Source organism: Centruroides sculpturatus, unplaced genomic scaffold (genome assembly GCF_000671375.1).
Source record: "Centruroides sculpturatus isolate CEXI.00-Female unplaced genomic scaffold, Cexi_2.0 scaffold456, whole genome shotgun sequence".
Taxonomy (NCBI): Eukaryota; Metazoa; Arthropoda; class Arachnida; order Scorpiones; family Buthidae; genus Centruroides; species Centruroides sculpturatus.
Window position 1 is genome coordinate 40,162 of NW_019384609.1, and position 27,759 is coordinate 67,920.

A 27,759-nucleotide genomic window follows, 5' to 3' on the forward strand; every position below is an offset into this window, starting at 1 on the left:
ACGAACATTCCAGAAGGGATAGACGTTCCAGAAGTGGCGAGCGCAGTAGAAAATCCCATTCCGATTCAAAAGATTCAAAAAAAGATGATGACAAAAAAGCAGAAGAAGGCTTCAAATTCGAGGACTTTGATGAGGCCAAATTTGGAATGCTAGACAAAGAAGCTCAACAAAGACAACTTGAAATGGAAATGCAAAAACGTAGAGAACGTATAGAAAAATGGCGCGCAGAACGCAGAAAAAAAGAAATAGAAGAAGGATCTGGCACAGCACCAATTATAATATTGCCTCCAACAAAAAAATGGACACTAGAAGATGACGAAGATGAAGACATGCCAGCTACGGAAACAACTGAAACCAGTAAAAGTGAAGAACCAGAACAGACAACAGGAGGTAACGAGGAAGATGTTGATCCACTCGATGCATATATGCAGGTATGTCAACATTATTTATGCATACAAAAGATAGTAGCATGTATTAAGAATATATTTAATTGATAATTGAGTATAATTTTCATAATTAATTTTCTGTTATGAATGGTTAACATAACTACGATTTATCATCATTTTTATTATGATTCATCCCAAATCATAATATATTAATTATTCTCCATTTAGTATGAAATGGCAGAATATGTTGTAGGTATTTTAATTTTTGAATAAATTATATGCTAGAATTTTATTACTGTGTTAAAGTAAATTTACTACTATCTTTCATAAAATTTAATAATTGTTGGCCAGATATGTAAGTATAGTAAGGTAATTTTTAGTAAGGTAACAGATCTACTAATGTAATTTAATCAGTTTGCATTTATATATTAACTAACTGTAAACATTAGTCATTTTATTTTTTTTACTTTGTAGGGAATTCAGGAAGAAGTGAGGCAATTAAGGCATAAGAATGTGAAGAAAGACCCAACTGGCGAGGTATTTTCTTTTATGTATATGATATATAAATTTAGCCTGTTTTGTTTAGTCTCAAAATTTAAATTTTTTGTTAAATATAACAGGAAAAAGGTCAAGGAAAAGTAACTGTCATCATGGGGGTGGCTAAGAAGAAAGATGCTTCACGTAAAGGAGAGTTGATGGAACAGGATCAAGATGCTTTAGAAGTAATAAATTTTCCATAACTTTTATATTTTGAAACTTAGACATGATGATTTGATTTTTTTCATTCAAATTTATACTAGACTTTCATGTCTAAGACATAATTAATTCCTGGGAAATGACTGTTAAGTAAACTATTATATTTAATTGTTAATATAAACCCAGAATCATAAATTGAGATGGTGTTTTTATAAATATAGTTTAAAACAATGTGGTGGCTTGCAGACTAGTGACAGTTCATGAGCCATTCTGCAAATTTACAGAAAGTTTTCATGATAAACATGGTATGAACTAGTACTGATTAAAAAACTCCAACAGCAAATTGCTTATCTTTCCCAGCAACATTTAAAATTTTTGTGGCATCATCTGTTATATTTTATTTTAAAATTTTTAAAATATTTTTAATAATTATAAAACGGCAAAAAGCTTAATTATCCCATTTAATCCCAGTTGTTATACAGAGGGAAAGTATGTCAATCCAGCAAAAAATGACCTTTACAGATTTTTCATTTTTGGACTCGGGATACCTTGAAATGTCGAGAAATGCAAAAAAATTGGGGTAATTTCTGTATGTACGGATGTAAGTATTTGAGGGGCACAATTTTTTTCATCCTGTTTGAAGCTTAATAACTCCTGTGCTTTTTGTCGAAAATACATAAAATATGAGTTTATATCCTTTCTAGGTAATTTAATGTACTATAAAACTTCATTTCAGTATTCTTCAGAAGAGGAAACAGAAGATCTGCAATCAGCTATGTCAAATCTGCAGGCAAATAAAACTAAAAAGCTCGTCACCATCAGTAAGAATGATATTACATATTTGCCTTTTCGTAAGAATTTCTATGTGGAGGTTCCAGAATTAGCCAAGATGACTCCTGATGGTAAGTTTGATTTAAAACTTTATTATGTATATTACACATCAGAGTTTTTAAAATTCATTTTATTTATTACGCTTTTACAGAGGTTGAAAGTTATCGCGATGAATTAGAAGGTATCAAAGTTCGAGGGAAAGGTTGTCCGAAACCGATCAAAAATTGGGCACAGTGTGGAGTAAGCAAAAAAGTTTTGGAAATATTAAAGAAGTAAGTTAGAAAAATTACAATTTTTAAAAAGCAGGATTAAATCTAGAAATTATAATTTTTGGATTTTTCTCATATATTTTATTATATTGAGATGATTGATGTTAATTCTATGTTGAATTATTTGTATCATTCCGTAAGTTTCTTATAGGATGAAACAGGGTGTCTGAAAAGTTGCTGTGCAGTGAGAAATTTGTAATGACATTAATGTTATATATATGGCATACAAGACTAATAAATTGTATACTCTACATTTCCACTCTGTAGAAAATGGCATTAGTACTTACTCATGGATATTTTGGTTTTTGGTCTACAGTTTTTGAAAGACTTCTTTGCCGATCACGTAATCTCCCATGGAATTTGACACACTGAGTCCTTGGACCTCTGGGGAACATTTCTGATATTTGCTGTAGGAGAAACTACAATACTGTGCATAAAACTTCACTTTTATTAAAACTTTACTTAAACCTGTTCCTCTGCACAGTTCACTTTGGACACCCTAAGTCCAAAGTGAACTGTGGACACCCTATCTGTATAAGTTTGTTATAAAAATATAAATACAAAATATGAAGTTTAGTTCAATTCTTTTATCAAGATTTATTGCTTAAAATTTTCAGGATTATCATTTGTAATATTAATATTCAGTAATTTAAATGTTAACTCAGAGGATATTGACTAACAAGGAATCATACCTTGAGAGCCCTCCCAGATATTGGCAAAATTTACAGTAATAAAAACATTTCAAATCTAATTCATTCCAAGAGGTTCAAACTCTGAAGTGTTTAAAGTCCAAAGCAATTTTTCCCATTAGAAATAATGGAAAGGGAATTATTTCATCCTATACCCTAAACATTTAATTATAATATTTGTGAAATTTAACACATTAATGCTAATATGAGATTGTATTTTTCTTTAGAAGTTTATTTTAAGCTTTTACTCTACATTTTCTCTGAATAAAATCAAGTCGTAATGTCTTTGGATAAAAATCATCACTCATATTATGCTTTATGAGTTTTTGAAAGTATATAATGCCATAATAGAACATAAAAAATATTTGTATTATGTATGAGAAATATGCTCCTAAACTTTGAACATGTCAAATGTGGTTTAAAAAGTTCCATTTGAGAAATTCTCAACTGAAGGATACAAAACATATATGGAGAACCCAAAATCTATCAACAAAGAAAAATTACAAGAAAAAATTGTTAAAAATTGGCAAATAATACACAATATATATAACCAAACATATCAAAAATAAAATGAAAAAAGCACTGAAAACACATAAGCCTAAGATGACTTAGGCACACAACAGATTGCATTTATGCTTCAATCACATTTTTTACTGCACATGCAGTTCAAACTTCAAAGCATTGTTCAAACTCTGATGCAAATTTTTGTCGAATTTAGCATTTGAACTCTGAAATATTTGAAGTTAGAGTCATACGAAGTATGAGGTATCGCTGTACTCGTAAAATGATTGAAAATAACATACAAACATGTGTCAATATGCATTGACAATTGTTTGTGCAGTGATTGTTTTGATCTGCACAACATTAGTTTCAGTTTGCATTACATATCAATAAAGAAACTGTGAAAATTAATTCTTTAAATGTTGCAAAACTTTTATTTGATGAAGTGTCATCAACTCCAATTAAGTAAGGAAATTGAAGTAAAAGCAGTTTTTGGAGTCTGAGTCTGTGAAATTCTTTTGATTCCAGGGACTACTCCAACCTCAAAGTTTACTATTGGTAAAATGTGAAGTAAGAAAAATACTTTTTAATTAATTAGTATCTAAAGAAATTTCTTAGAAAACAGACACTTCAATAAATTTAGATATTAAAATGATATTAACCCATAAGAGGCATTTCATAGTAAAATGTTATTTTTATGTATAATGTCAGAAAAAAAGGTTTATTTTATAAATTTATTTCTGTTATTGATGATAAAAAACTGATAGGCCATTTTTTTTAACAGACATGGTTATGAAAAACCAACACCGATTCAAGCTCAGGCTATTCCAGCAGTCATGTCCGGAAGAGATATCATTGGCATTGCTAAAACAGGATCTGGAAAAACTCTTGCATTTCTCATACCTATGCTGCGTCACATACTCGATCAGCCACAGCTTGATTCTGATGAAGGACCGATCGGTAAAGATACTTTGAATATTTTTTATCTTTAAATTCATTCTGTCTATGATTTGATAAAACAGTCATTTTTGATATTATGTGCATGAATTGTTTTAAAAATTAAAAGTTTTTTTCTACATTTAGTAGGATAAATTTTTAAGAATACTCAATTGATTCATGAACACAGTTATATTAAAGCCTTCAATTTTAACCACTCAACTCTTAAAGCAATGAAAGCTCCATTTTAAAAAAGACATTAAAAAGTATGTTAGAAAAGGACTAAATAACAGCATCATCATAAACTCATCCTTACACTTCAAGAAAACATTATTTTCTTGAAAGTGTAAGGATGAGTTTATTAGAATGAGTTTATTAGAATGTCTTCTAATTAGGTAAGTCATTACCTAATTAGAAGACATTCTTAGGATTGGTTTAAAGTGCAATGGCTGTGAGTTGTTGTGATAATAGATTCTGCTATATGTGCTATTCTCCCCTTTGCTAGATGATGAACAAACAAACACAGTCACGCTCACTTCTGGTTTAGTGATACGACTCTAAAATTAAATGATGATCAATTTTTATGCTTGATGCCAATGCTGCAATGTGCTCCATCATAGTGAGTCAAGATAGCTGCTGGCTAGAGTTTGACTATAAACCAGACAATGTTCTTATCAACTCCAGTGATAGTGACCTTAAAATTCCATGCTGCCATTCGACTATAAATCAGTCTTTAGTATGTAAAGTATTAGAATATCTCTTGATAATATGAAGTAGTTAGATAAAAAAGTTTTTAATTAAAGTCTGAAGAGCACAGTTTTCATTAAAATTAATAAAATGAAAGTTTGTACTTTTTGATAGTCCAGTAAATATAGGTATCCCTTGCTTTATGTGGGATTTGATTAATGCATGAAATTAATTGTGACAATCCCTTTATATATGTGGCAGAAGTTTTAATTAATGCGGCTTTAACAGTTTTTTACTTAACATAGATACCTTATTTGATTAACGTAATTTTGATATATGTGAAAGCATCAAGGGATTAATTAACCATGTTAATTAAGGGATATCTGTAATGCAGGACAAATTTGTAATTTGTCTTAAAGTTTACTCATTTTATTAATTTTGAATTAGAAAAATATTTTTATAGTTTTTAGTGTAGTTCGATTAAAACACAATAGTCGATCAGATACATTTCTGTATATAAATTTTTACTCAGATTTCTGCATGGGGACGTGCTACAGATTTAGCTTATTATATAAATTTTAATAAATTTAATACCATATTTACTTGAATAATCCATGCACATTTTTTCCAAAAATTGAATGCACAGTTTATTCAAAAATATATGATGCAACCAGCGAAATCTATGTGCTTAGCATTTTACTTACTTTGCTAGTGATAAATTTCACTTTAACTGAATAACTTTGCATAATATAATGATCATCTGTAGTTGATAGCTAGTAACAATATTATTAAACATTTTTGTACAATTAGACTCATAAAAGTGAGCATAAATAAAGTAAGTTAAACATGCAATTAACAAGGGGATGGCATGACATTGGAGTCACTGATTTTGATCAAACTTGGTGAGATTATAGTGTATCCCTAATGACTGACATGTGCCAAGCAGTAAGGCACAATACTTAAAAATAATTGAGGTTGAAAATTGCAAATCACTTAAAACCTTTAGAATNAATTAGGTAAGTCATTACCTAATTAGAAGACATTCTTAGGATTGGTTTAAAGTGCAATGGCTGTGAGTTGTTGTGATAATAGATTCTGCTATATGTGCTATTCTCCCCTTTGCTAGATGATGAACAAACAAACACAGTCACGCTCACTTCTGGTTTAGTGATACGACTCTAAAGTTAAATGATGATCAATTTTTATGCTTGATGCCAATGCTGCAATGTGCTCCATCATAGTGAGTCAAGATAGCTGCTGGCTAGAGTTTGACTATAAACCAGACAATGTTCTTATCAACTCCAGTGATAGTGACCTTAAAATTCCATGCTGCCATTGGACTATAAATCAGTCTTTAGTATGTAAAGTATTAGAATATCTCTTGATAATATGAAGTAGTTAGATAAAAACGTTTTTAATTAAAGTCTGAAGAGCACAGTTTTCATTAAAATTAATAAAATGAAAGTTTGTACTTTTTGATAGTCCAGTAAATATAGGTATCCCTTGCTTTATGTGGGATTTGATTAATGCATGAAATTAATTGTGACAATCCCTTTATATACGTGGCAGAAGTTTTAATTAATGCGGCTTTAACAGTTTTTTATTTAACATAGATATCTTATTTGATTAACGTAATTTTGATATATGTGAAAGCATCAAGGGATTAATTAACCGTGTTAATTAAGGGATATCTGTAAAGCAGGACAAATTTGTAATTTGTCTTAAAGTTTACTCATTTTATTAATTTTGAATTAGAAAAATATTTTTATAGTTTTTAGTGTAGTTCGATTAAAACACAATAGTCGATCAGATACATTTCTGTATATAAATTTTTACTCAGATTTCTGCATGGGGATGTGCTACAGATTTAGCTTATTATATAAATTTTAATAAATTTAATACCATATTTACTTGAATAATCCATGCACATTTTTTCCAAAAATTGAATGCACAGTTTATTCAAAAATATATGATGCAACCAGCGAAATCTATGTGCTTAGCATTTTACTTACTTTGCTAGTGATAAATTTCACTTTAACTGAATAACTTTGCATAATATAATGATCATCTGTAGTTGATAGCTAGTAACAATATTATTAAACATTTTTGTACAATTAGACTCATAAAAGTGAGCATAAATAAAGTAAGTTAAACATGCAATTAACAAGGGGATGGCATGACATTGGAGTCACTGATTTTGATCAAACTTGGTGAGATTATAGTGTATCCCTAATGACTGACATGTGCCAAGCAGTAAGGCACAATACTTAAAAATAATTGAGATTGAAAATTGCAAATCACTTAAAACCTTTAGAATTTCCACCATTTACACATTGGCTAGTGGCTTGGTGGTATTAATCTGATTGTTTTTTCCTGAAACTATAATTTTTATTTTATTGTTGATAGTTTTAAATTTATTCTATTATCAGAGAGAAAAACTGGTTTATTTTTAGAAAACTACAAATGCATAATAAACAGGATAATTAAACAATAAAATCCATCTATTTTAAGTAGCAAGTTGATGTCAAAGGCAATTAAGAAATGCTACCTAACAATATTTATTTAAATACAAAACATTTTCTGTATATTCATGTACAGTATGTACTTACTCTGGCAACAAAGACATTGTTTAATCTAAATATGCCTATAATTGTGTCTATAATGTAGAAATGTATTCTTCAGAAGAGGAAACAGAAGATCTGCAATCAGCTATGTCAAATCTGCAGGCAAATAAAACTAAAAAGCTCGTCACCATCAGTAAGAATGATATTACATATTTGCCTTTTCGTAAGAATTTCTATGTGGAGGTTCCAGAATTAGCCAAGATGACTCCTGATGGTAAGTTTGATTTAAAACTTTATTATGTATATTACACATCAGAGTTTTTAAAATTCATTTTATTTATTATGCTTTTACAGAGGTTGAAAGTTATCGCGATGAATTAGAAGGTATCAAAGTTCGAGGGAAAGGTTGTCCGAAACCGATCAAAAATTGGGCACAGTGTGGAGTAAGCAAAAAAGTTTTGGAAATATTAAAGAAGTAAGTTAGAAAAATTACAATTTTTAAAAAGCAGGATTAAATCTAGAAATTATAATTTTTGGATTTTTCTCATATATTTTATTATATTGAGATGATTGATGTTAATTCTATGTTGAATTATTTGTATCATTCCGTAAGTTTCTTATAGGATGAAACAGGGTGTCTGAAAAGTTGCTGTGCAGTGAGAAATTTGTAATGACATTAATGTTATATATATGGCATACAAGACTAATAAATTGTATACTCTACATTTCCACTCTGTAGAAAATGGCATTAGTACTTACTCATGGATATTTTGGTTTTTGGTCTACAGTTTTTGAAAGACTTCTTTGCCGATCACGTAATCTCCCATGGAATTTGACCCACTGAGTCCTTGNCCTCATCAAGTTTGATCAAAATTGGTAACCCCAATATCATGTCATCCTCTTGTAAGACTAATAGTAAATAATCTTCATATCTGTATCTCTTAGTATAAACTATTTACCTATTAGCAGTTTTTTTTTTCCTTTGATTCAAATTAAACATCAGAAAGTTATACTTTTCTTTAATTAGTGAATGAATTCATTATAAAATACATAACTAAAAATTGTAGATATACAGATAATTTATTTTTCCTTAGTATTTTAATCTTTTAATGCCACATGTATGTACTTATAAACTAAGCATAGTCATATTGAATGCTACAGAACAGCAAAAGGAATGGAGGTGCAAATTATTCGAGTAAATATGATGATTTAATTAAGTGCTTTTTAATAAATTAACTAATGTTCTTTAATCTTTAGGTATAATTATGACACCAACACGAGAATTAGCTATGCAGATCACCAAGGAATGCAAAAAGTTATGTAAAGCCCTAGCCTTGAGAGTAGTATGTGTTTACGGAGGTACTGGAATGTCAGAACAGATTGCAGAATTGAAACGAGGGGCCGAAATTATAGTATGTACTCCTGGAAGAATGATAGACATGTTGGCTGCCAATAATGGTGAGTTTAATAATTGACTAAATAAGATTATTTTCTTTAAATTTTTAACAAATGGAAAGTTAAAGATTATAGTCTTATAATTTATAACAATAATTTATAAATGTTGAAATGGCAAGTTTATAAGGAAATTAACCTTTTTTGCAATGCAGTTAATTACTTTGCAACAAAAGCATGTAAAATTTTTTGTAATTATAGCTTAAACTACCAAAAATACTCACAAATATAGAAGAATTATAACAAATGCATAGTTAATTTTGAAATAGTTTGACATGAATCATGAATGAGAATGATATAATGCAAATGAAGAAGCTTTAACCCTTCGGGGAATGCGCCTTTCAGGATCTGACGAGAGGGCGCATTGCGGAAATTGCACCGCATATGTAATATTACTTGATTTAAGTCAATAATTAATTATCGTTTTGAAAATATGATATAGATATACCAGAAAACTATTTTTACGGCATTTTAATGAACAAATTGTTTATAAAATATTTAGATAATAAAAATAGTCACTATATATTCATGAGATGTNATGGTGAGTTTAATAATTGACTAAATAAGATTATTTTCTTTAAATTTTTAACAAATGGAAAATTAAAGATTGTAGTCTTATAATTTATAACAATAATTTATAAATGTTGAAATGGAAAGTTTATAAGGAAATTAACCTTTTTTGCAATGCAGTTAATTTCTTTGCAACAAAAGCATGTAAAATTTTTTGTAATTATAGCTTAAACTACCAAAAATACTCACAAATATACAAATATAGAAGAATTATAGCAAATGCATAATTAATTTTGAAATAGTTTGACATGAATCATGAATGAGAATGATATAATGCAAATGAAAAAGCTTTAATAAGATGCTGTCTTGATTTAATATTTCTGAGATTCATGTAAATTTGAATACATAAATACAGGGTTCCTATGCATGTGGAAAGTCAGGGATTTTCATTTGTGTTCAAAAAAAGTCATGGAATGTTAGGAAATTTATTAAAAATTGTCAAAAAGTCAGGAAATTTGCTTCCTTCCTTGGCTGCCTTGTTGATTTTTTGCTGACAATATGTTTGACTATGTATAACCATCTGCAAGCAGCAAGAAGTAATATGGTACAATACAACTTATGAAAAGGAGTGAACAGTACTTTTAGGACCCAAAATTTCTCTCAAGCTGACACAAAATTTTCTCAAAAATTTACAAAGTACACAAAATGATAAATAATTTAAATTGTATTATTTATCATTTTTCATTTTAATAATTTTGGTTGCATAACAAAACAATTTGATTTTTTTTAGTTTTTTAATATTTTATAAAGTTCAGATAATTTATTAAGGGATAAATCTGTTAAATATATACTGTTTTATATAGATTATATAGAATTTGTTAATGAATAATAAAAAATAATTGTTTTTTTTTTCAAAGCCATGTAGATTTATGGTTATGGATTAATAACAAAATAACAGAATTTTAATAAAACATTTTATTTTTGATTTTAATAAGTTGGCAATTATAAAAAATATATAACTGTTAATTAGAAAAAATAATTAATTAAAACATTGGAGAAGCAAAATATATGCACATAGGAAGTCAAGTGCTGTTTTATTTTGTCAATGTGCCATACTGTAAGGGTCATGAGGGTCAGGGAATTTGTACAAAGTTGGTCAAGGGAGGTCAGAGAAAGTCATGGAAATTAAAACAAAAGTTTGAATTGGAACCCTGTAAAAAATTATTTTGAAATGTTATTGTTTCAACAACTTGTATATAATAAAATAATGGCATTACAGTAAATAAATTTGCTTCATTTAAATCATCTTAGCTATCAAATTCATTAAATGAAAATAATTTATTTAGTTTAATTATGTGAATTGCCAATATTTTCATAGTTACAAGTACATCTACAAGTAACACATTAATTCAGGCATGATTTCTGTTGATGCACAGTAAAATATTCTCTTACTGGCTCAATTAATGTGGATTTTTTGACACATGGATAAAATTTAATTAACCCTTATCCAGATAAGGTGAGTCAGTCAGACTTTTTTCAACATAGTAATCTTTGTATTTCTTTTTTGATTTAAGGTGATGCTTTATGCATTTGTCAATTTAGGTTTACAAAACTTTATTCTAGAATAATAATGCATTTTGTGTACATTGACCTAAAATATCATAAATTAAAATAAATATATCTTCAAACAGATAATGGGAGTTTATTAGACTCACTGTATCAGATATATAATTTTCTTGTTGAGATAGGCAAAAAGCATTGTGAAGACTGATTGTTGTTGTTGTTTGAAGGTGCTACTTCTTGCTGTTAGTGAATTACTAAAGTTTCAAGTTATTTGCTACAAAATTACATATTTGCAATAAGTATTTGCAGTAAGTAACTTGAAATGTATTTTGTTTCAGGTAACATCTATCTCAATTGTTAAAATGTCTTGGTATCATGTTTTGTCTGAGTAAAACTTTAGGAAATTATACATAACCTCACTGATGATGAACCGACTGTATTTGACAATGTTGAGGAGGAAAATTATGAGTAGTCTGACACAAATCAAAATTATCACGTGTTCCAGATGATATAATTGCTTTTGATTTTGAAAAGGACGATTAAGATTTGGGTACAATGGTAGACCCACATGGTCTTCCATTTCAACTCACCAAAATAAATCTCAGTTATGCAATATTATAAAAAGTGCTTTACACATATCACTAAATGTTGTTCAATCTGGAAAAATGTTGCTGAGATACTTGACAGTTTTTACTTATTTGTAACTTCTGATATACTTTTACAAATTGTTTGGTTTATAAACAAGGAAAGTATATGAGTACTAGCAGATAAGCCCGGCGTTGCTCAGGCAAAAAGTAACGATAGCAAAGATTAAGATTATTACATTATAGCCAATATTATCCGTTTTCACAGAATGCAAGAATTAAGTCCCCCTGTTGCCAGACTAATTAGAAAATTTTTAGATGGGTCTAAAAATATGTTCGATTTTCTGCAAAAATACAAAAAAACCGCATCTGCACTTGTAAATCTTGTACGTCGCTTTCTCTTAACACTTCCCTTGTGGGGAAGTGTTAACAACCTTTCCTCCATGGGAGGAATTTTGACAAATCCCTTCTTAGTGTATGTTCTCATGGCGTACCCTGTGTGCCAAATTCCAACCTTCAACTCCTAACCATTTGGGCTCTGCACATTATTATTATTATTATCAACCCATCTTGATTATATATATATAGATACAGTAACCATTATTTGATACACCAATGAAAACTGTCTGACATAATACAAATCCTGCTATTTTTGGACTTGCTTCAAGACATCTGAAACTCAATAACACAAGTTACAAAGTTTTGTGAAATTATGGTTCTCCTATTTTCAGAGATACTATGGGACACTGCATTCAAGAGTCTTTCATGATGCATTAGATTTGATAATAAAATACAATATCAGAGTGCTGTAAGAAAGACATGTTACCTCCAATACACTGTTCTGCTCTGTAGTGGAGAAAAACCATAAAAGAAAAAAATGATGCTTCATCTGCCTATGAACATGTCTCAAATGAAAAAACATTTTGATGATGTATGCAATGATACTGTATGCATTTAACATTCGGTAGACTTATATGCCATACGTGTAAAATAAGTTCAAATAAAATGTGTTGGCATAATGTAATTCAAGGGATTAATAAAAAACATGTTTTGTGCTAATAATGTATGTTTTGTGCTAATAATTAGTTCAAAATAATAATTTAAAAGAAAGATGTATATCACTCCAAAGAATTAACACTGAGTCCATTGGACTCATCTTATCCATTTGTCTTATAAAAATAGCTTATCCAGACAAGGGTTATTTGATTGTTTCTGTTCCATATTTGCCTGTTATATCAATATTGTATGCGAAAGGCTATTTAAAAAGGAAAAAAAACCAAAATTCACACTTGTAAAACATTAAAAACATTTGTGAAGCATTCCTGTTCTTCAATAATTAAGGAACAAAGTGTATTATACATGGCATTGAAAGAACGGAGATGGTAAAGATTATTTACAAGGAAGATATGTGAGTTCATATTATGACAGCAAATGAAACTGCATTTAGGTATAAAATGAAAACCTGGTTTGAAATCCAGTCCAGATTTCTGTAAGTTATTACAGGTTATATAGATCAGGGCATAGTTTTTTATCTCTCATCCATGCCAACTGATTACATTATAAGTAAGATTGACCATATAACCTACAATGTGATAGATATGTGCATTAGTAGAATCTAAATTGAAACATTTCTGTACCATGAAGTGACAGAAAAATGTTATGCTGGATTAATTGCAATCTGTCCTAACTGGACTGTGAGTTTGACAATCCAGTTAGGGCAGATAGATTAACTATAATCCACTTTTAAATGAACACATAAACATTAATGTCAGATATTTTGAACTAACGAGTCTGCAATGTTTGAATGAAATCAGGAATGTATTATTATTAGTAGTATTATTGTTATTATTATTATTTAAGTGCATTTACTACAATAGTGTCTAATCATATTTAACTATCAAAATGATAAATTAAACTTCTCCATCAGCTGTACTGAAAATGAATATCAATCAATCAAATTGGAGGTTAATCTGTCAAAACCAATAAATTCGATCAATCTTTTTTTTTTTCTTTTTTGATATTTTTATTTGTTAAGTTTTGTTTTTTTGATTTTCGGCTTTCAAAATATACAAGATTAGTTTTATTTTTTATTATTATTAAGAATGATAAATACCATTCCAATTTTCCTTCTGAGCAAAATAAAATATTAATGAAAATATTTCTGTTTTTTGCTTTGATGGATGATGTCTCCAACCGAGTACAGTTGATCGGCGAATGATGATATAAGGTATTTCTTCTTTTGTGGAAAAAAAAATTATTAACATATTTAAATTTCATGCGTTCATGAATAAATCTTTTCAGGTAGAGTAACGAATTTGAAAAGATGTACTTACGTGGTTTTAGACGAAGCAGATCGAATGTTCGACATGGGCTTTGAACCTCAGGTTAGTATGCCAATTTTATGTTACTTGAAAACGCTTTCTGAAAAAATAATGCAGGGTAATATGAGTTCATATATAAAATCATTTTTGTTTTATTACAATAGAATCTATGTTATGTAAGTTGATTATTTGGCATTTGGAACATCAAGCATGATTCCAATGATGTTCCAAACGCCATTGTCAGACTTCTAGGCTTACAAGATGGTGGCGCTCAACGTTCGACATTCACATTTTAGAGATGAAAACTTCAGCTGCAACCTCCCTATTAACAATCTTCCAGGTGGAGTCAACCTTTCTTCAGACCACCTCAATATGTAAAATATTAAAATCTTTCCTCTGGCAATGACGACACTAATAAAAAAATTTGCCAGGACTATAAGTATTTAAACTTAGAAAATTTATTTAAAAATTCTCGTGCGTAAAACAGGATGAATGTTAAGGACACATTTTTATGTACAGTCGTTCCTTGACTTATGAGTTTAATTTGTTTCGTGACAGAACTTGTAACTCAAATTACTCATATGTCAAATCTATTTTTCCCATTAAAATTAATTGAAATGCCATTAATTAGTTTCAGATCCCTAAACACTGCAAATTTTTGTTACATTTTTTAAATAAGAAAAATGTACTTATAAATAATGAATATTGTATAAAAACACAATAGAATGTACTGCAATAAACTAGATGTTGTGGTGTTCACTGCACAGATAAAGAAAGAAAAGATGGGAAATGAGAGACAGTGATGCTGCACACAACAAGGAAGTAAACTATGCCTACATCACTCTATCATGTGTTTGTTTATAAGCTAGCCTGTCAGACATTGGAAGGGTGACAAAAATAAAATTATAGCAGTTTTTCCATCATCTTTTTCTTAACCTATGGTTCACTGCACCAAGTAGCAGTGGGGTATCCAACGCTGGCTCGTAACCTGAATTTTAGCTTTCAACTGAAAGCAAAAAATCAGTCGAGAGATAGCTTGTATCTTGAAAAACTTGTAAGTTGGGACACTCATAAGCTTATAAGTCAAGGTATTATTGTATTATCTTTTACAGAAAATTTTTTAATAAAGTATCTAATATATATATCATCTCTAAAATGTGAATGTCAAATGTTGAATGCCACAACGATATATATATATTTATCGTTAGCACCATGATATATATATATATATCATGGTGCTCAATGACAATATATGTATCATCGTCTAAATTTTAATAATTATTGTCCTGGCAATTTATTGATTATTGAATGTATAATTTTTACTTGGCTGTGCTGTTGTCAGAGGGACAATTTTAATGTTTTGCATATTGAGGTGGATGAGTAGCCTCTAAGGAAAGGTCAACTCTGCCAGGAAGACTGTTAATTCCTCTTGCATGAAAAAGGATGTAGGTTAAGGACATTTTTATATATTGTCTGTTATGGAAAATTTTTTAAATAAATTTTCTAAGCTTAAATAACATTACATATATATTAGAATTTGCTTCTTGTTCCTCTCAAGATGTTCTTTTGTTATCTAAACTATTATCCCACATACACACATTACATAATGACTGGTTCATGTATAGTGCATTTCTTCAAGGAGCAAAAATATTTTTCTTTTATAATAAATATTGAAGAAAATTTTATTATTTAATTAATATCTATTTATTAATTAAATCTATTTTATAAAACTACAATTATTATAATGACTGCTCATATGATGATCGGTGATTCCTCATTTAATAATACAGTCTGACAGAGTCACTCATTAACTGGAAATCGTTAATCAAATCTGTTATTCAGTATGAGGTGGTTGCACTTGTTTATTGAATTAAATAAAGTATTAAAATGTACTTAGGAAGTTATGATGTCCAGGAATGCGACACATTCTCAACATTTACTCTGCTAAGAACCAGTTATACCAGTGTTTTTCAACCGGGGTGCCGCGGCACCTTAGGGTGCCACAGCGCCACGATTGGGGTGTTGCAAAGTTTAGAGCCTTTAGGCATTTTCTTGGAAATTTACTTAAGTGTAGTTCAAGATAACTCATTGTCAGTTCTATTTTGCTACGAGATATCTAGTAAGCAAAGAAACTATCACTAATCTCATGTTAATGTAATGTTCTACGCTACGTGTACGCACGACTTGTCATGAGTTCGCCCAAACCACATTGCTTGGCCTTCACGTTCCCAGTCCCAGTACCAGGCCAACTACCAGAGAAGAACGACGTGGACACTTGTGTCTTGTATATACTTTAAAAAGCGTTGCATTGTACTTTGAAAAGCGTGTGGTTTCAATCACAAAGTAGGTGCATATTACAGTATTTTCATAGTATTCAAAANCGACACTTTCTCGACATTTACTCTGCTAAGAACCAGTTATACTATCAATTATGTTTGCACTGTGTGAAACACGAACAAAATACTAAAACTGTTGTGAATGATCTGTCTTTATATAAGCATTGACACACAAATTGTCATTCAAATGGTTAAATTTTAAATAACTATGACTTAAGATTTTGTTTTGTAAAATATTTTTTATTTTATTAACAGAGATAACTCACTGCTTGAATTCTTTAACTAAACCACTCTTACATAATTCTGCTGTATTTTCATTATTTTAATATTTCTTTGATTTAGCATTGGATTCTCAAACCTAATTTTTTTATTTTATACATCTTTCTTACATAATTCTGCTGTATTTTCATTATTTTAATATTTCTTTGATTTAGCATTGGATTCTCAAACCTGATTTTTTTATTTTATACATCTTTATTACTTAATTTTTCATTAAAATATTGAAATTCTCAATTCTTATGTATTTTGTAGCTCTTCCGAAACATTCTCTCATCTTAAATGCACTAAACTTTGCTTATTTTTTAGTTCTCTATGCAGAATATTGTGTAGTAGAGATTTATTTTTGTTGAGATTTGACATGATTTAGATCAACACATTTTAAAATTGTCAAATTGTCACACTGTCAAAATTTGGTGCATAAAGATAAATTCATTTTACTTGTGTGAGGAAGAGTAGTTGTATAAGTTTCTCTTAGAATTAATTGAGGTGCATGGATTAATTAGTTGTGGCACAGCAGTGCCTCAACTAATGATTCTCAAAATGGTGTCAGCTTAAGAAATTGCAAACTGCGTTGTGGTATGTTGAAGTGCAAAGTGCAACAAAACTTTCATGTGCTTGGAAAGGATTCGTCACCACAAAACATTATCGTGGTTTGGAAGGAACAGTTCCTGTAAATGGGAAGTATGTTGAAAGGTCGCAAAAATGAGAAACTCCAATTATCAGATGTGACTATGAAGGTGATTGAGAAGGCTTTCAAACAAAACCTGCAAAGTCCATTCGTTGGCAGATAGGTAATTGAATTTTCCTGTTTGACTGTTCACACTGTGGTGCATCATATAGACTATGCTATTCTCTTGCAACAGGAAGAGCATGTGGAGATTTTATAATTTTGTGTAAAAAGGAGTAAAGGTAGAACTGTAATGATTTTTGCAATAAAACTTGGTCAGTTTGTCTTCAAATTGCATGCCTTGCTTTTATTATAATTCTCACATAATTTTACTGATACTCTTTTCAAAATGTGTTGGTCTTAATCTGGATACTTGTATATGGGACTAGTATATTTAAACATTAAAATTAGTCTTAATGTGATCTTTATAAAGATAGCAATTTCAACTTTTTCTTTTAGAATAAATTTACATTGTTAAATATACTTTGGGTAGATCAGTTATTCCATTTTACTATATCAATCAAGTTAATATGTAATATAAGAAAAAATAGTTTGTATAATAGCAATAAAATGCATTTGAGAATCCTATTATATTATTAAAACTGGATATGAACTTCCAGATTAATTTAACAGATTAAATATCTGCATTAAAAGTTAAACTTGTAACTTGGCTTAAACAATTTTGAATGGTGAACTGTTTGGGTTATGAAACATTTTTTAAATTGAGAAGTATGGTTTTGCGTTATTCGTTAAAATGACTATATTTTCATTAGTAATAATTATTGATCTGTTTGATTAAGGTAATGAGAATAGTGGATGGAATACGTCCGGACAGACAGACGGTGATGTTTTCGGCAACGTTTCCTCGTCAAATGGAAGCTCTGGCTCGTAGGATACTGACTAAACCTATAGAAGTGCAAGTTGGCGGAAGAAGTGTGGTCTGTAAAGACGTGGAGCAACACATTGTAAGTATATTCTGTCAGATTATGTACTATTTATGATCATAAACTTTAATTATTTATCTAAGATGCATTTTTTTCTATTGTACAAAAACTTTCATTGTGATATAGTATTACGTAAAAGAAATTTTTATATTAAAACTTTTCTGTGGTGATATATTTGTCTGTCTTAATTAACTGTGACCCATTTAACCAAGGTTCCACATTAGATAGTGTGAATTGTGGATGAGAATGTAGTAGAGTACAGAACTTGAAAAAGACTATAGAAGGATAAAAAAAATAATTAAATAGGAACCTACAATTACACCTAAAATTTCTTATCGTAATAATGTTTTGTTTAATTTAAATTTTATTTACAAGAATATTTATTAAATGCAACAACTTTAAATGAATATATATTATACACATTAATGCATCAAAATGCATTCATGTAAATTATTACAAAAATAATTTATCAAACATTCTGTGGTAATCTCACATGGTTCACAGTACTCTACTTTGGATAATTAAAAACAATACGCAAATAGAGTCTCATGTTTCTTGATCAAAAATATATTGTTTTTAAATATGAACTGTATAGATTTAATGAAATAATTCACCAAATAATAGCAGTTTGCATGTTAAACAATTTTCATTTATTATCAAAAATATCTTTTCATTCAACAAGATAAAAATGAATTGCTGGAAATTTTACTGAATATTGTTCTTAATTGTCACAGAAATACTCNCCTGATATTAGATTTTGTAACCTATATTTTTTTTTCCTTTTCGTTTTATCTAATAAATCGTTGTTTCATTGTTAAATGGTGTCCTTTTACTCGTATATCGCCTATGCCTCGTCGACGACCCCTCTCACCTCCTCCACTCGACCTGACAACAAAATCCCGACCCTTCGGGACTGCATTCGAATTTTAGCCATCTTGACACGTGAGTAGGTTTAACGACCTGTTGCCGAAAAGGGAGAGTCGACGGATTTCGACCTCCCCGGCGGTTCACATATATTATACACATTAATGCATCCATGTAAATTATTACAAAAATAATTTATCAAATATATCTATTTAATTTTGAATTTTAGATACTGATCGAAGAGGAGGAGAAATTTTTAAAGTTGCTGGAATTGCTTGGATATTATCAAGAACAGGGAAGTGCCTTGGTGTTTGTCGACAAACAAGAGCATGCTGACGGGCTCCTTCGAGATCTGATTAAAGCATCATACAATTCTATGGCTCTTCATGGTGGCATCGATCAGTTTGATCGAGATTCAACCATTTGCGATTTTAAAGCTGGAAAAGTCAATGTGTTGGTAAGTGTTTAACAATTTTTGTTATGTATGGATGATTCAAAAAGTTATCATGAAGAAAAATAAAATAAAAATTACTCATAATAAAATACAATAGATCTTCAATTTAATGGAAAAATTTATAACTTTTGTATTTTATTTGCATGTAAAACATGCTAAAAGATGGTTACTGAGTATAAATTACACAATATGCATTGCAAATTCATTATTAATATGTTTTAAAATGCATTTGATTTAACAGACTGTTGGCAGTAGCAGACATTCCTTCCCTTTGTTAGTTTGTTAAATCAAGAGCTTACTGTAAATTCAAACAACCCAAATAATTTGGTAAATTACATTTGGACTATAATATTCTGTTAAGGACCAAACAAAGTAATTAGCCTTATTATAGCCAGATTACATTCAGGCTGTTGTGATTAATGACTAATAGTTATTTGGAAATATTGATATACAGCAATATACACATACACACCATGCTGGAGTAAAGATTTAGTGTGCTTGTCATAGAGGGCTGTAAACCAAGATATTGCCAGTTGGCATAGTGATTAAGTAAGTTTATGGAACTGGATAGTAATCTGGTAATATATATATACACATTTGAGTGATATGCAGATGATGCAGGTTTGTGTTTTACTCAACATCAATGTTTTATTCTAGAAATTTCCAAATTATTTAATCTGATCTAAACTTATTAACACAAGATGACTGCTAATCACCTACCTTTTGGCTAATTATTTTGTTTAATCATTAATTACCCGTATTAAAGTCTGAATGTAATTTGGCAATAGTTATTTAATTCTTTAATTATGGATTAATATTCTCTTATTCACTGTTTTCAGGTTGCAACATCTGTAGCAGCAAGAGGATTGGATGTAAAGCATCTGATATTAGTTGTGAATTATGATTGTCCGAATCACTATGAAGATTATGTTCACAGATGTGGGTAAGTGATTACATTTTAGTGACTGATAAAAATGGATTTTTTTATAGTGCAAGTAATGGTTTTGAATTATCAAAAATTTTATATAATATGCAGAAAATTTAATTCAACAGTAAATAAAGAAATTGCAATACTACTACAATATAATTTTTAGTGACTCAAACATAGTTTTAATGAATGTTTTGCTAATAAAATATCATAATTAATTAAAATATCATCTTTGCATTAATAACTTGATTAATAAGGCTAGTAAATGCAAAAAGGAGTCACTTATATATGTATTTTATAACATGACATTTGGAATCATACCTGTTTATTATCGTTATTTTTCATGGGTCTTGAATGAAACTTGGGGACAATTTGTGTTTACATTATAAAAGTAGACATTCAATGTTAAACAAAATGACACTATACAAATAGACATTTTCTTGTCATTTTGTAATATGTTAAAGAAAAACCTGGTCAGTCATTTTCAAAGAAATTTTCTGTTCTAGTCTGAGCTTCACAAGTAGTAATAATAATTATCACTTTTTGTTGTTATATACTGTAGTTTAAATACACGTGTTAAATTTTCTCTCATTGTCATGATGTATGTTACAAAGTAAACTATTAAATATTGAGATACAAATCTTGTTTTAAAAGTTATAAATATATAATCAAATAATATGCTAATTAGTTAATTACTATTTATGAATGTTCAAACTTTCATTTCTTTTATATCATTGGGAAACATGTAAAGGTGAAAAACCATTTACTCTTCATTAAAAATTTAATATATTAAATTATCTTTCTACTACTATATGAAAATAAAATATTTGCATTTCTCAAATATTTTATTTATTTGTAGGAGAACTGGAAGAGCAGGCAATAAAGGTTACTCTTACACATTCATTACGCCGGATCAAGGAAAATATTCTGGTGATGTAATAAAAGCTCTTGAGTTGTCTGGAAATCAAATTCCTGAGAATCTGCAGAAACTTTGGGATGAATATAAAGCAAAACAAGAAGCAGTAAGTAGTTTAAGATCTAAAAGTTGAAAAATTTTCTTATTTTCTTATTTTAAATAAAGGTGTATTACTTACTTTGTTAAATTTAACAGTGAGTAAGGTTGGGGAATTGCTGTTTAAGAAACTACACAATACATCTTGAATTTAATAGTTAGATTATATATAATACTTCATAAAGTTCAAACCTACTGTCTTTATGTGATTAAATTTTGAAGCATTTTGAAAATGCACTATGAAGTTTTTCAGTTCTCTTGCTGTCATTTTGATTAACTTAAATACACTTTATCATTGTAAAAATGAAGTAACATATATAATGAAGCATATATAACTGTCATAGATTATGATGATGATGATTATTATTAATGTTTTTTTTATAGGAAGGGAAGAAGATCAGAAGCAGCAGTGGTTTTACAGGGAAAGGTTTCAAATTTGATGAAGCTGAGGCCCAACTAGCAAATGAGAAAAAGAAGTTTCAGAAAGCTGCTCTTGGTTTGCAAGATTCTGATGATGAAGATGCAGAAGCTGATGTAAGTAAAATTTAATTTATAATCAACAGTTTTAATTGAAATGTCAGTTTATCATTATTTATTTCTTTTTAGATTGATCAAGAAATAGAAAACATGTTAGCGCCGAAAAAACGTGTACAAGAAGTCACTATTGCGAAAACCAGCCAAGGTACAACCATACCGGGATTACCGGGTGTGTTGTTTCCTTCTGCTGGTAGTGCAGAAAAACTTGAGCTCGCAAAACGTCTAGCATCCAGAATTAGTCTCCAAAAGAACCTTGGATTGGAAGCCAAAGGGGCGACACAACAGGCAACCGAAGCAGTTTTAAAAGGACAGTTGTCGTCGCCTGTCATCTCTGTAAGTATATCTAGAAATAAAGAGTTGCAAATAATTGACCACTGTTTAAAGTTCTTAGTCTCTAAAAATCATTACATTTCTAGGCAAAAACTTTAGCAGAACAGCGCGCAGAAAAACTTCATGCGAAACTAAATTATCAACCAAAATCGGAAGACGAAGCCAAGGACGAAGACGGTGGCGTCGAAACATTTCGAAAATATGAAGAAGAATTGGAAATTAATGACTTTCCTCAACAAGCAAGATGGAAAGTTACTTCTAAGGTAAGGATTAGATTATTCTTTAGAAAAATCATAAAATGTTTTTCCAGTTTTAAAAAACAAGTTATGTTTTCATTTCTAAATTTTAGGAAGCATTGGCTCAGATCAGTGAATATTCTGAAGCTGGTATTACGGTCCGTGGCACATATTATCCACCTGGGAAAGATCCAAAAGACGGAGACAGAAAACTGTACCTGGCCATCGAAAGCACAAATGAACTCGCAGTTTCAAAAGCTAAAGTGGAAATTGTTCGTCTTATTAAAGAGGAGTTAATTAAAATGGTAAGTGTAATTTTAACAAAAAAGTGTTCTATATTACATTGAGTATGCTGTTAATTCATAGTTTCTGTAGGAAATTGAGCAAGGTTATTGACAATTTCATTACACTTTGTGCTCAGTTTAAGTCAGTCAATATTTGAATATTTGAGGTTACAGATTCTTCCTAAAGTATTAATTTGGAAAGAATCTGTTACCTGTATTTGATTCTCTGTTATAATTTGTTATTTACAAAAGACATACAGGGTGGTTTGTATTGACCTGAACCCAAATTTTTTATTATAAATCTTGAATGGATGGAAATAGATTTAATTTCCAGGAAATATACCTCCGTGTATGTTGAATACTTGCCGTGTATTCTTGTTGTTTACAAGCCCACTTTGATCACAGCAAGTATTCAACATACCATGTATGTTGAATACTTGCTGTGATGTGCACAGCAAGTATTAAAGTGGCCATTGCCTTCTGTCAGACACATGTCGACACATTGCTGCATATGGTTTATAATGCATCATCAGTGTTTTGGATCTCATTCCTATCATTATCTTCTAAGACATCAATGGTTTATGACACACTCTTAAGATAGCTCCACAAAAAGAAATCTTGGCTGGTAAGATTGGACAATTGTGGCAACCACAGATTCTTAGCAATGACATGGTTCTCAAAAAAACATCTGGATTGTTACCATTGACTCCTCTGATGTATGGCAAGTTGCTTCATCTTGCTCAAAGTAATCCTGTGTCAGATCTACATCATGAAATTGTTCGACAAATTCTGAACAAATGTGGCAGTGTTCAGCATTTCTGTAAAGAAAAAGAGACTAAATTGTGCCTCTGCTGCCACCTTGTGACCAGTTCCAGCACTCGGTGTGTTAAGCTTAAGTGGATTCGTGCTTCCTGAAAATCTGGTTGATTTCCATTAATTTGTTTAAGATTTACAATAAAGAATTAAAGTTTGGGTCTGTATGAATTACTATGTATTTTTAAATATCTGAAGTCGTTTTATTTTATTTATAGCATGCAGTTTGTTACAGGAAACAATACTCATTATTAATAAATACAATGGCCATGACAATACAAAAATATTCACAAATTAGAAGAAGTCTTCATATTCTTTCCCTTTTCGACGCTTCAGGAACACTTGTGCATAACAAAAGTTATTGTATATAAAATTTCAGTTTGAAGAAATAGAACATTAACAGTTTCAAAGAGAGCAGATGCTTGTCTGTAGTTAAAATAATAGATAAATATGTCCTTTTTTTTATTTATTATTATTATTATATTATTATTTTTTATATTTCCAAAATACAACAACAATCTAGTCTTCACTAAAATCGGAATAAAATTTGTGTATGGGTGTAAGCATTTTGTCAAATAAGCAATCAACCGGCTACAGAATTATTTCAAAATATATTACTATACTAGTGAGGATTAAATTTTCTACATAATGTCCTGCTTTGTGGAAATGTTTTTCTCAATTGTTGATTACATAATGAATGTTGTTCCAGATGTATTTTAGAATCTTTATTTCCTTTGGATAGATTTTACTTTTTCTTTTTATTCCCCAAAAAATAAATTCATATCGACATCAAGGTAATCACATCAACACTTTACTACAGTGGAAACTGTATATCCAAAATGGTTGTAAAAAAACACCTCACAACATGTAACATTATACATAATGTGGAGACTTGCTCTCCATGTATACTTTACATTATATTTTGAGTAAATGAATTTACCTTTAAATATAGTTGTAAACATTAAATACTGTAATGCAATTAAACTTTAAACTGGGATGCACAACCTGCAGCCAGGAGGCCGCATATGACCCGCTTTCAATGTTTATGTGGCCTGTGGAAGGTACAGGCCAAATTTCTTCTTTCAAGTATGTCTATGGATTACTCGCTCTGTTGCGATGTGGGTCCTGTTACCTTAATGCAGTGAAACAAACCCTTCTTATGTTAAGTCTACGGAGAACCTTTTCCACTTTATTGGACAATAAAATTATTACTCACACTCCTTTTAAGTTGAGATTGGCACTTTTAGGCTTGAAAGACTCTGCTTTATCCAATAAAAGTGACCGAGAATCTGATGTCTGGGAAAATTGTTGCCCACTCTAGCTTCTTTCATCAAAGTGGGCTTGTAAACAAATGAACTAAAATAGCTAAATTTTCTGTATTTTAGCTCTAATTTTTCTAATTTTTATGTTGGTTGACTATTTAATAAAATCATTAATGTTTTATCTGAAACATTTAGCTGTAAAATTTTTCCCACAAAACTCACTTTGCTAGGTACTTGGATATCGAATATTTTAAGTCTAACACATAATATTATAATGATTTTTAGAAGAATCAAATAGAATAAGTGATGTTAGAGTGCCATTTTTATGTCATCAGGAAGTTTCTATTTTGGCGGGAAATTTTCAATTTTATGCTTTGGAAAACTTGCTTATTAGTCTAAATAGCATCAAATAACATAAAAATAAGTGCAAATAGTGCTGAAAAACTATGAAAATAACGATTTTTTAGAATTTGTTTACATTCTAGATTCTGATTGGTATAGTCGAAGAGGGTGTGGTACTTCCCAGGAAATTTGAATCATTCTTTTCTGAAAAGACACTTTAATGTCATTCAAACTAGAAAAAACCAACCAGAGTTCAAAAAGGAATGTACAAAAGCTATAACAACCAATTATTTACAACAATGTCTCTCCATAGACCAAAAATAGAAAAAACATGTCTTGCACCAAAATTTTTAATTATTACGTTGGACGAAGAAAATTAATAGTTGGAATAGAGTCATACGACTAAAAGGAAGCCGAGTACACTAAAAAGCTTTGGATTTAATAATTATTTCAAACCACATCAAGCCATAAACTTCCCGCGGCCAGTGTGATTGTCAACACTGCCCGCGTAGCTAAAGCAATTAGACTTAGACTCCTTGTCAACAAAGAGGGTTGTAAAAATGGTCCGGCCCCCTGGACAGTAAACTTAATCTTAACCTGGCCCTTCTTCAGAAAAGGTTGTGCATTCCTGCTTTAAATATGTGGTACTTAACAAAAAACAGACAAGAAGATTAGATAATTGATTTTCTTCTTTATAATGTTTGAGAGATTTAGCACAAATGGGTCTTTGACAATTTTTTTTAGCAAAATGGAACATATTTGGCAGTAACCGATTGGATACTTGCTACACATGGCAAAACAACTGTAATTTATATTCAAAATTAGATCGTGTTTCTGATACAACAAAGGATAAATAGTAGATATCTTAACTCAAAGAATTAAATTATATAAAATAGGTAATTACTGTTTATTACTCCATGAAAAAAATTGTAAACATTTTAAAATTAGATTAAAAGAATGTGAAAATTATGTTTGTATAGATTGTGGTCAATAGAATGTCTTTAACTATGTCTGAAAAAGTGTACTGTATTAAATTATAAATAGTTTGGATTTCCTATTAGAGAGCACAGAAATTCAAACCATAATTTTCATGCTTAATTAATGGATGAAATGTCTGTTGGAGCTGTTTCTAGTTAAAATAAGAATTCATTTTTTAGTCTTAGCACTTTCAAATTAATGTATCCATTTCAAAGGTGAAAAGGTATACTTACGTGTCGTAGAAGCATTTTAAACCTTCAAGAATATTTCTCATAAAATTATCTTCTAATTGAATTAAAATTTGCTTATTCTCCAATAAGCAATGTTTGCGCTATCACATACGATTGTTCTGTAGGACCTATCACACCGACACAATTTAATAAAAGGAGTTTATTAACCAATAATATGCATTTTGGACCCTCTTCGGTTAAACATAATTTAATGATTTAACTATAATTGTACTTTTAAAAAACTAAATTTCCCTCAATTTTTAATTTTATTGGGGCGGAATTTAGTTTTGTATCATCAGTAAAAACAGGATTCAATTTTTTATTATAAGAAAAATACATTTAAAGTTAAATAGCCAAATAAGGCCCAAATGTGTTTTAGACTTGTAATATTAATAGTGATCATATGTGATAGCACAAATATTATAATTTTAACTAATTAAAAGGGCAAGAAGTATTATTAAATTGATAATAATATAGAAATTTTTGTAACTGGTACATTCAATTAATTTACTTTTAATATATGTGCTTTATCAATTAATTTTTCTGAAAAATAATTTAGTTTTAATGAATTCATTTGTAAAATTAGAGCAAGAATGCAAATTACATTTTATATTGTTTTTTTCTTTCTTTTGCAGCAACATTCGTATCAACCCATCAACAGAGGACGTTACAAAGTGCTTTAGTTCGGTTGAATTTCTTTTCTTATGATTTGTTGACTCGGTCGATGATGATCACACCGTTAATTTTGCCGAGCTTGTCCGTGTAAATATTCTTTTGCACCCTTCTGACACCTTTTTATTTTAAAGTAACAGAAACAAGAAATTACACCAGTGTACATTTCCAAAACTGATTTTTACTTTTGTTTTATTTTTTTCTGTCTTAAACGATTAATTAAATCTTAAAAGATTGGCATAAAGTTTTCGGTTGATTAGAAAATATGTAATTATGTCTCTTATTCAATAAAATAGTTCATCCTTGACAGATTGTAGAGATAATTGTCTTGAATAAACTTGTAATGAGTTTGAATTTACAAATTCTCAGTTAAGAATATTGAAGATTTATAGAATGCATCTTTCATACCTTTCAGTTATAGATAAATTAAGTCTCGCAGTTTCAGAATTTTTGATTCAACACAAAATCCTTAGTGACAAATTTGAATATTTATTGGGTGAAATACTGTAGATTATAGGGTAATAGGGACTTTACATAGCCCTATTATCCTGTAGCTAGTATTGTACAATGTCTAGTATAGAGTTTAAGTATTGGATCAAGTT

General features: G+C 29.7%; 1 protein-coding gene across 1 annotated transcript; it reads left to right on the forward strand.

Moving 5' to 3' along the window:
* Positions 1-27,466, forward strand: LOC111625189 (probable ATP-dependent RNA helicase DDX46). Its single transcript, XM_023368258.1, has 17 exons — positions 1-431; positions 861-923; positions 1,007-1,108; positions 1,819-1,984; positions 2,065-2,185; positions 4,157-4,332; positions 8,817-9,017; positions 13,970-14,052; positions 18,072-18,236; positions 19,309-19,536; positions 20,373-20,476; positions 21,321-21,483; positions 21,858-22,007; positions 22,080-22,343; positions 22,427-22,603; positions 22,690-22,881; positions 27,121-27,466. The coding sequence occupies exons 1-17, from the start codon at positions 147-149 to the stop codon at positions 27,166-27,168; spliced, it is 2,688 nt and encodes an 895-aa protein (XP_023224026.1). The 5' UTR covers positions 1-146; the 3' UTR covers positions 27,169-27,466.
* Positions 27,467-27,759: the final 293 nt, after the last annotated feature.